Genomic DNA, 11,160 nt, shown 5'->3' with positions numbered 1-11,160 from the left:
TGACAGTATCAAGACAATCATTTTGGCTTATTTGTTGATATAAAAGAAAAACAGTGTCCCAACGCCCAGGATTTAAGAGTATAGCCATCCCCCCGATATCATCTGATCTAATGTAAAGAAAACAGAATTACAAATGGTGTAATAATATCAATATGGTGATAATATCAACATAATTAAGACACATGGACTCGGTCTGTGGCAAGATCAGTGGCCGAGACCGAGACAAGTCCGGGACCATAGAAAAACGGTCTTGAGTCCGGACTCGAGTACTACAACCCTGCAAACAAGACCTTGAAAATCGTGGAAATGCCCTAGAAGTCTGTGTCTGAGTGACTGTGGGAACCCTGTGGCTATTCGAGAGGCTTTATAGTTTTATTTTACACTCATTTTGTGACACCATAGAACAAAAAAGAAGTGTCTGCGTTACTAACGGTGGATACAGTAGATGCGGTATCAGTGCATGAAAGGGAACTTGTGTAGTGGGGTTTGGGAAAGTCGATCGGTGTGTAGATACCACAGCGATGTGTTTTCCTGTCAGCAGAATACAGAGAGCTGCTGAATGAAAGACACACAAGACAACTGGAGGGTTTTTCTGCTGAGCTGTGAGAAGAAGCTATTTAACCACAAGGCAAGGCAAGGCAAGGCAGCTTTATTTGTAGAGCACATTTCAGCAACAGGGCAATTCAAAGGGCTTTACACAAAATCATAAAACAGATAAAACACAAGTACAAACAGTAAAAGTCATAAGCATTAAAAATCAATAAGACACATGAATAGACAGTTAAAAACAAAATAGAAACATTAGGACACATAAAACACAAGAATAAAGTTACAGTGCAGCATAAGAAAGAAATGAGCATTAATTAAAGAAAGGCAGCCATCAAAGAAAGGTCTTCAGCCTTGATTAAAAGAACTGAGAGTAGCAGCGGATCTACAGGTTTCTGGGAGTTATTCCAGATATGAGGAGCATAGAAACTGAGCTGCTTACCCTGTTTAGTTCTGACTCTGGGGACAGAAAGTAGACGTCCCAGAGACCTGAGAGGTCTGGGAGGGTCATAGTGTAGTAGCAGATCAGAAATGTATTTTGGACCTAAACGTTAAGGGATTATAAACTAGCAAGAGTACTTTGAAATCATTCTTTGAGACAGGAAGCCAGTGTAAAGACTTCAGAACTGGAGTGATGTGATCCAGTCTCTTGGTCTTAGTGAGGACTCGAGCAGCAGCGTTCTGAATCAGCTGCAGCTGTCTGATTGATTTTTTAGGAGACCTGTAAGACCCCGTTACAGTAGTCAAGTCTACTGAAGATGAAAGAGGACCAGTTTTTCCAAGTCCTGTTGACACATAAGTCCTTTAACCCTTGATATGTTCTTAGGTGATAGTAGGCTGACTTTGTAATGTCTTAATGTGGCTGTTAAAGTTCAGGTCTGAGTCCATGACTACACCCAGATTTCTGGCTTGTCTGTTGTTTAACATTGTTGTTTGACATGAGCGCAGACTTTTAAAGTCTCTTTTTTTCCAAAAAAACTACTCAGTTTTTTCCTTCATTTAATTTCAGAAAGTTCTGGAATCCAGTCGTTAATTTGTTCGATGCACTTAGTCATGTTTTGTATTTGACTCTAGTCCCCTGGCGTAAGGTTATGTAAATTTGTGTGTCATCCGATAACTATGGTAACTTATTTTGTTTTTCCATAATCGAGCCAGTGGAAGCATGTAGATGTTAAACAGAAGAGGCCCCAGAATGGAGCCTTGCGGAACTCCGCACGTCATATTTGTACGCTCAGATGTAATTACCTATTGACACAAAGTAATCCCTATTCTTTAGGTAGGATTCAAACCAGTTTAGTACTAAGCCAGAAAGTCCACCCAGTTTTCCAATCGGTCTAGTATATGTCATGGTCGACGTGTCAAATGCAGCATGAGATCAAGAATATAAGATTGAAATTTGCCACTATCTGTGTTAAGGTGGATGTCATTAAAGACTTTGACAAGAGCCGTTCAGTGCTGTGGTGTGGTCGTGAAACCGACTGAAAGGTATCACAAACTGTTGCTTAGTGACAAGAAATGGTTGAGTTGTTGAAAGACTACTTTTTCATGATTTTACTTAAAAACGGAAGGTTTGATATTGGCCTATAGTTGCCATTAGTGACTTGTCTAGGTGTTCTTTTTAAAAGTGGCTTGATTACTGCAGTTTCAGGGCCTGTGGAAAGATACCTGAAAGAAGAGATGTGTTCACAATGTAGAAGATCAGAAGTCAAACAATTGTAAACATTTTGAAAAGTCCCGTTGGTAGAATATCAAGGCAACAGGTCGAGGTTTTCAGATGTTGAATAATGGTCCTCCAGGTTTGTATGGTTGAGTGTGAAATTCTGTCATATGGAACTAGTTTTGCTTGACACTGTGACAAAACATGTCCTGGACTTGATATGGAGCAGCGACTGTTTGTCTAATCTTCTGAATTTTGTCTTTGAAGAAGGAGGCAAAGTCATGCAGGCCTTGGTAGATAAAAGTTCAGATGCTACTGGTACTGGAGGAGTGTTAACCTATCAACAGTAGCAAACAAAGCACGTGAATTATTATTGTTTCTAGAGATAATATCAGAAGAAGGCACTTCTTGCATCCTCAGTTCCAAATATAAGCGAAGTCTCTCTTTATAGGTGTTTATAATGGACCAGGAGATTTGTTTTTCGCCACTTCGTTTCGCTTCCTACACTCTTTTTTCTTGTACCAGTAGGACATTTCTCCATGGAGATTTTTCTTACCAGAGACAACTTTGACTTAGTGGGAGCAATGGCATCAATAACATTTGTAATTTTACAGTTGAAATTGGTCTACAAGCTCACTGACTGATAGCCCAGAGAGGGGGTGTGGAGGAGAAAAGCTGAATAAATGTTACCGTTACCGTTTTCTGATTATTTTGTTTGGACACTTTTGGGCACAGAGATAGTGCCGTTAAAGAAAACACAGGAATGATCAGAGAGAGCAACGTCCGTCACCACAACCTGGAAATGTTCAGACCCTTTGAGACAATCAGTCCAGAGTGTGTCCCTATTGTGAGTGGGCTTCGTCACATGCTGACGTCATACGTTCTCAAAAACACCACACAGCTCTTTGGTCCCCCTGTCCTGGGGGTTGTCAACATGAATGTTAAATCACCCGCAATGATACACAATCAAAGTTAACAGTTATAGACAGCAGTTCAGTGAAGTCATCAATGAAGGTTGCACAATATTTAGGTGCCTGTAGATATTTAGAAACATCGCTTGAGGGGAAGATCTTAATTGAAGAGCCACATATTCAAAAGAAGCAAACTTTCCATAACATATTTGCGTACAGTGGAATGAGTCATTAAGCAAAATGGCGACTCCACCTCCTTTCTTATTACTATATCTCACTCATAAAACTGAAGTAGGGGGAGCTGACTCGAGGACAGCAGCGCTGTTGTTAGGTCTAACCAGGGTTCAGGTAAAAACATAAAATCTAGATTGTGTTTGATAATAAAATCATTGATTAAAAAGGATTTTCCTGCCAAAGACCTGACGTTTAGTAAGGCTAGTGTTAGTGTGTTTTCATTTTTGGGACAGGCTGTAGCTGACGAGGAATGGATGCTAAATTTGCTAAGTTTGCAGTTAAGTGCTTATTCACCATTCTTTTCTATTACCTATCAAACTAAATTGAGGAAGAGTTGAATCCACAGGGCCCGGGCTTGTCTTGGAAAAGTCATGAGTGTCTCTGGCCGGAGCCAAGGCCCGGCACATATCAGGTCATGCTTACTGGATTTTGCACACAAGCGTCCTTATCAGTCTGAGTGGAAAGAGTTTGTTTACTTCCGGCAGAGGAGCCCGGCGTTTTACTATTAACCGGGGTTGAACCCGGCGTTTTATTTTTGCCAGGGGTTGAGAGATGGGGGAAGGAAGGGGTGTAAATTGGTTCAGCATCTACCAGGTGATTCATGGGTCAGTGAACTCCAACAGGGGTAGGGAAAGAGGGGAAAGGGTGAGTGGAGACAGCGATGGCTCCTCAAAGGATTTGGGGTTGGTAAGAGTAGTGGGGTGCTGGATGGGTGAAAAGAGGAGTTGAGGTTTTGTATCTGTGCTCTGTGGTGTCCCAGGGTCAATCTTTGCTCAGGTGGGGCTGTGGTGGATCACTGCCACACTTTGTGTTGTCTTTTTTGTTTTGATTCGTTTGTCTCGTGTCCTTGGCAGATGTGTAGCGCAGAAAGTAAAGCAGATTAGAGGTGAACAGCTTTACTCCTGGCTTGTTAAGGGAAAGTCTATCTGCTTAAAAAGATGTCTGCGCTCCAGAAAATGTTTAAATTGTCAATGAACTGCAGAGAGTGGACGGTACATTCAGTTGAAAGCCATTTGTTTAGTGCCAACAGTCGGCAATCTCTCATCTCTTCTGACTGACGGTATAGGGCCACTGATAACACATTTGCGTTTAGAGAGCTGACGGTGTCCAGCAGTTCCTTAAAGTCCAGTCTCTCAATTCAGACTGTTGCTTTACAACATCATTTGAACCTATATGCAGAATAATGTTTTCACAGTTGGGTGTTCTGCTATGATAGCTGGGATTTTTGGGTAAAGTCAGACACCATGTCTTTGGGAAACAGAGTATTTTGGTTTTTACTGTTTTTAAATCTTTTATAGCAGAGTCACCCACAATCAGGGTTTGAGGCAGTTGTAGCTTTTTACTTTTGAATTGCTCTCAGTCCTTACCCTGCTGGTGGCGATGAAAAGCAGTCCCGGTCATCAGATGACTGTCCAGCGTCTTGAGCAGAGGAGCAAATCTGTTATCCAGTTGCACACCAGGTTGTTGGGGGGGCATTTTGTTGCTTATTTTCCCTTTTGCAGCTGTCCACGGCTGTGTCCTACTAGGTAGAGGGGGTGTGAGAGGCGCTCTGCCGGAAGATAATGCAGGCCAGCCGGTCATATCACAAATCTCAGGGCGCTGTCCCTGCCCGTTAGTCGTCTCCCATTTCCGGAGAGAATGATGACTCTTAGGTTCGCACCACAAGAGTTCCAGGGAGGACTGCCACTTGTTGATTTGTTACCCGTTCTACAGCCCTCCTGTTTCTTTGTAGCTTTGTTGGTGCTAATTAGCCGTGTGTTAGCAGCTTTGTCATTGTTATGGGTCCATGGTAAGTGGTGTCATTTCCACAAGATCCGTTAACTTCCACGTTCACTTCTAGAAGGTGAACTTGGTTTCCAGAAGTGCAATCTTCTGAAGGAGTTTGTAGTAGTCATCCACGGAGAAAGGAGGCATCTTGCTGCTAATTCTTTAGCTACAGTCACTGTAGGACAGGCTGAGCTATTGGTGAGGCCACACTCACGCAGGAAAATGTTAAAATATGGCAATAGCCTACTGTGTCTACAAAAAATGTTAGTCCCGTTATTTATAAGTACCGCGAGCCGCTGCTCATAGTTTCTCTCAGAGGAAAAGCAAGATTATCAGCAAAAATATGCAAGCAGAGGCAGGAGCAAGCAGCAAAAGCGTCTGCACTGTAAGAAGCAGGAAGCAGTATCAAGACGTAACCTTTTATATTAAAGGGTAACTACGGTTGTTTTCAACCTGGACCCTATTTTCCATTAAGCGAGATTGCTGCAGTCGGCAGTAGAGAAACAAGTTACAACGTGAGCTTGTGTCCAGCTGTTATTTCCCTTCACAGAATTGCTCGTTTTGCCACTGACAGGCTTAGATTAATATTCTAAGTGTCTGACAACATTGTGAAAATTATCCCTTCAGAGATAGGCCTTTAAAACCTCTTTGAAACCTGTTAACACAGAAACAGCTCTGCAGTCGCTAGACCCACCAGACTCCATTTAAAAAAAGCTTAAAGAAATATATACTTTTATGGTGTGTAGAGCCAACATATTTGTACATGTAAATCGGTAAACTCTGTGTTTATTTCAACCACAACTAATGTTGTGATGGAATAGTGTTTCATAGTTTTATTTTGTTTCTGTCTACTTTGAATGAAGTGTATTTTACGATGCTAAAATGACTGTTTATTTACATGGAGTCTGGTGGGTTTAACGAACGCTATTTTGCAGATGTGTTTATGTTTAAAAAAAGGATCTTTCTATTCAACAGAAATGTCAACCTGCTTAGAAATCATTTCCATAATGTTGTCAGGCACTTGAAATTAATCCGTATATTAATCTGAGCCTGTGTGAGCACTTTCGTGAAGGTAAATCTAAGCTGGACAATTTCTCCGGTGCCGACTGTAGTGATCTCGCTTAATACTGGACCAATGTCACAGATTGTTGTTCCTTTCAGTCACTTAGACAAAAAAACATAAGAAAATAGGGTTGAAAAAAAAATGGTATTCACCCTCAAATGATAATGTAAAACACAACGTAATACATAAATAAAGACAGAAAGAGTGCAGAAAGGTCAACCAAACGCCTGTTTAACAAAGTAGATCTTCAACTAATTTTGAAAAGAGTCCACAGAGACGGCAGAGACACGGTGGAGCATTTAGCAGCTAAAGAGGAGTTTTCTTTTCAGGAATTGCTGGGCAACAAAAGCTCCCCCTGTCCATGTTGGAGTGTCCTAAAACAACACACTGATTGTAAAGCGCTCAGGTTAAACATAGCTGTATCAGTGCAGTCCATTTATTATACTGCATGTTCACATTTATTAGGCCTACATCATGCAGATGATGCTTGCGTTTCCTGTGTGTCCTTAAACATCTCACTATCTGCCTTCTGTGTTCTCCCTTGGTTCCCTGTGCACCGACGAATTATTTTGTTTCCGTCTCCACAGACACATCGCGGGTTTCCTTCGAGGCGGCCGAGCGACCAAACTACTTTCTGCATGCGAGTCCGAGCGGCCAGGTGAGGCTGGCCAAGTGGGAGGAGAGCGAGGCATTCTGGGACGGAGCCACCTTCGTCCTCCACAGGAACACCTGGATCCCCGGCTACGACTCGCTGGAGTCCCACGCAAAGCCCGGCTTCTTCCTGCACGTCACGCTGGCCCGCCTCCACCTGCTCAAGTACAGACACATCGACAGCTTCCGCAAGGCCACGCTGTTCAGACTCACGGGTCAGCAACACACCACACACGGCGCTCAGTGAAAGTCATGGTTACTAAGGCTGCTGTCACACTGAAAACACCACATTATATCCACAAATTATTGTGCTGCCTTCAGGAACTAAAATATACAGGAAATTGTTAATGTACTGTATATAGGAAAGAAAAACTCCAACCACATTGTATGGATTTCCCCCTACATTTCTCAAATTAGCTTTCTGGGGCGCTTGTTGCAATACGTTATTATTATAATTTACAGAAGACAAAACCAGGGGCGCTTGTTGCGATTTTTTAAGTGTGGTGGCACAGGGGGGAGGCGGGAACCAATAATCAGTCCGGGGAGGCCCAGGGGATTTTTATCAGAATTCAGCATAGAAAATCTGCCTAGAAATAAAGGGAATATTGGATAGGATAGAACAACACTTTGTTATTTAAATAAAACCCATCACATTCATAATTCAGTCACTTGTAAACAATTTGGATAGTCATCATGCAAACATTAACTGGTCGTGTGACATAGGCTGGCAAGTTTTTTTTTCTTCACAAAACCGAATAAAAATGAAGTGAAACTTAAAATAAACTTGCCTCAACAAAGAAAATCTGGCTGTACACAGTTTTCAAAAAGTACAGTGAGTTCAATATGTTTCCACTTCTAAACTGGCCTCAAAATTTCAACAAAGTACACAGTCGCCATTCAATGTGTTTTTTAAATATACATCCATTTACCAAATGGAAACACAGAGATTGTCAGAACTGGCAGCAAATTGACCGTACTCTGATCCACTGGAAATCACATTTGTATAAAATGTACACCAGTCTAGGCCAATGGATTGGGGGGGGTGCTACCCTTCTAGACCCACCCCTGGTCACGTCTATGAAAACATGTATCCTGTGTTTTAATGTTGATGTGCTTCCTTATTAACAGTTTTTTGGTAAAATTGGATTTTGACCTGAAAACAGTAAAGGGCATGAAGCCGAGGTTCTAGTTATATTTTTAAGCCTCAGTGAGGATTCAAGAAGCTTTGCTCAGGATTCAGCTGGCCGTCAGAGGTCAAAGCCGCCAGGCTAATCGCGCATGCTAAAAATACAGCAGCATTTGTGTTAGTGAACGGAAAAAGCCTGGGAGCCAATAGCAGATTGGATTTCCTGCTGACGGCAGTGAATGCAGAAGTCCGGCCTTCAGACTAATGGCTTTCTAACCTCATCACATTACTGGGCTGTGAAAACATTTAAGGGTCCCTTTAAGCAGTCTAGATTAGTGACCTGATATACCTTTCCTATATAGGTTTTCCTGCATATTGAGGTAACATCAGAATGATTTTTATTTTGTCTAAGTACTGTATGAGCAGTTAAAAAAAAAAACATAAAATACATGAAAATACACTTTTTTTAACACTTTTGACCCAACTGCAACCACCAGTAGTTGCATTTTTACACACACGTGTATGTTGTTTGAAATTTATTTCAAATTTCAATCAAGTTTACAAGTTTCCAAAAATGCCAAATGTGTTGCGCATAAAATTATACACAACCTTTCCATTTAAGGAAATGGTGCAACCATTAAAACAGGAAAGTGATCATGATAAAACTTTAAAGGTCCCATGACATGGTGCTCTTTGGATGCTTTTATATAGACCTTAGTGGTCCTCTAATACTGTATCTGAAGTCTCTTTTATATAGACCTTAGTGGTCCCCTAATACTGTATCTGAAGTCTCTTTTATATAGACCTTAGTGGTCCCTAATACTGTATCTGAAGTCTCTTTTATATAGACCTTATGTCCCTATGCTGTATCTGAAGTCTCTTTTATATAGACCTTAGTGGTCCCCTAATACTGTATCTGAAGTCTCTTTTATATAGACCTTTGTGGTCCTAATGCTGTATATGAAGTCTCTTTTATATAGACCTTAGTGGTCCCTAATACTGTATCTGAAGTCTCTTTTATATACCCTTAGTGGTCCCTAATACTGTATCTGAAGTCCCTTTTATATAGACCTTAGTGGTCCCCTAATGCTGTATCTGAGTCTCTTTATTAGACCTTGTGGTCCCTAATCGTATATGAAGTCCTCTTTTATATAGACCTTAGTGGTCCCCTAATCATGTATCTGAAGTCTCTTTTATATAGACCTTAGTGGTCCCTATACTGTATCTAAGTCCTTTTATATAGACCTTAGTGGTCCCTAATACTGTATCTGAAGTCTCTTTTTATAGCCTTAGTGGTCCCTAATCTGTATTGAAGTCTCTTTATATAGACCTTAGTGGTCCCTATACTGATCTGAAGTCTCTTTATATAGACCTTAGTGGTCCCCTAATACTGTATCTGAAGTCTCTTTTATATAGACCTTAGTGGTCCCTAATCTGTATATGAAGTCTCTTTTATATAGACCTTAGTGGTCCCTAATACTGTATCTGAAGTCTCTTTTATATAGACCTTAGTGGTCCCTAATCTTGTATCTGAAGTCCCTTTATATAGACCTTAGTGGTCCCTAATACTGTATCTGAAGTCTCTTTTATATAGACCTTAGTGGTCCCTAATCTGTATCTGAAGTCTCTTTTAAATAGACCTTAGTGGTCCCAATACTGTATCTGAAGTCTCTTTTTTATTAGACCTTAGTGGTCCCCTAATACTGTATCTGAAGTCTCTTTATATAGACCTTAGTGGTCCCTAATACTGTATCTGAAGTCCCTTTTATATAGACCTTAGTGGTCCCTAATACTGTATCTGAAGTCTCTTTATATAACCTTAGTGGTCCCCTAATACTGATCTGAGTCTCTTTTATATAGACCTTAGTGGTCCCCTAATACTGTATCTGAAGTCTCTTTTATATAGACCTTAGTGGTCCCCTAATACTGTACTGAGTCTCTTTTATATAGACCTTAGTGGTCCCCTAATACTGTATCTGAAGTCTCTTTATATAGACCTTATGGTCCCCTAATACTGTATCTGAAGTCTCTTTTATATAGACCTTAGTGGTCCCTAATACTGTATCTGAAGTCTCTTTATATAGACCTTAGTGGTCCCCTAATACTGTATCTGAAGTCCCTTTATATAGACCTTAGTGGTCCCTAATACTGTATCTTGAAGTTCCTTTTATATAGACCTAGTGGTCCCTAATACTGTATCTAAGTCTCTTTATATAGCCTTAGTGGTCCCTAATACTGTATCTGAAGTCTCTTTTATATAGACCTTAGTGGTCCCTAATACTGTATCTGAGTCTCTTTTATATAGACCTTGGTCCCTAATACTGTATCTGAAGTCTCTTTTATATAGACCTTAGTGGTCCCCTAATATGTACTGAAGTCTCTTTATATAGACCTTAGTGGTCCCCTAATACTGTACTGAAGTCTCTTTATATATAGACCTTAGTGGTCCCCTAATACTGTATCTGAAGTCTCTTTATATAGACCTTAGTGGTCCCCTAATACTGTATCTGAAGTCTCTTTCCCAAAATCACAGGAAACCCAGGGCTCGGTTTACAGCTACAACCATTTCTAGCCACTGCGGAACCAAAGGCAGGCTGGGGGCACTCATATTAATGATAAAAAACCTCATAAAGTGAAATTTTCATGCCATTGGACCTTTAAGTGCTTAAACATGAAGATGTGGTATAATGTTTAAAGAAAATGTATTTTCTCTGCTAACTTTAAAGCTAATGCAAATGTGGATGTTTAGGGTTCAATAGGTTAAAACTGTTTCTTTAAGATCACAGAGATACCAGAGCTGGACTTGTTCCTTCAGGAGTTGTACACCTTAACTGTTCAACAAGGCCTTAACAGTCTTAGAAACAGTCTTTCTTGAAGTAAAAGTGTTGTGTGTTTTTCATCAGGCCCCAGCCCAGATGCCCCGCCCGGTCCACGTTGTCAGTGGCGGTACGATTCCTGCGTCATCCCCTGCTTCAAGACCTGCAGCGACCCGTCAGCTGACGCCTGCGTCACCATCCCACAGTGAGACCTTTGACCTGTTCAGTTACTCTCAACTGCTGATCTTATGCAGCTTCTTTTACCAAGTAGATCTTCAAATATGTTTATTAATTTATTTTAAGTGCGGGGAGGATGTAGTTTTAGGGTCAAGATAAAGCAATAACAGCTGTGTATACACTGTAAATAATGGCTGTGAAATCTACAGTTA

At 40.9% G+C, this 11,160-nt stretch overlaps 1 protein-coding gene across 1 annotated transcript in view; it reads left to right on the top strand.

Annotated features, from left to right (window-relative positions):
- otog (otogelin) overlaps window positions 1-11,160 on the top strand; it is a 143,549-nt gene that overhangs the window by 55,488 nt on the left and 76,901 nt on the right. Inside the window, exons 30-31 of the mRNA XM_032520661.1 lie at window positions 6,766-7,044; window positions 10,859-10,976. Of these exons, the coding sequence (XP_032376552.1) occupies window positions 6,766-7,044; window positions 10,859-10,976 (397 nt within the window). The remainder of the gene's footprint in view (window positions 1-6,765; window positions 7,045-10,858; window positions 10,977-11,160) is intronic.

Source organism: Etheostoma spectabile, chromosome 1 (assembly GCF_008692095.1).
Source record: "Etheostoma spectabile isolate EspeVRDwgs_2016 chromosome 1, UIUC_Espe_1.0, whole genome shotgun sequence".
In the NCBI taxonomy this organism is placed as follows: domain Eukaryota; kingdom Metazoa; phylum Chordata; class Actinopteri; order Perciformes; family Percidae; genus Etheostoma; species Etheostoma spectabile.
The sequence above is the reverse complement of the archived record's forward strand: the minus strand, read 5'-3'. Positions and strand labels throughout refer to the sequence as shown.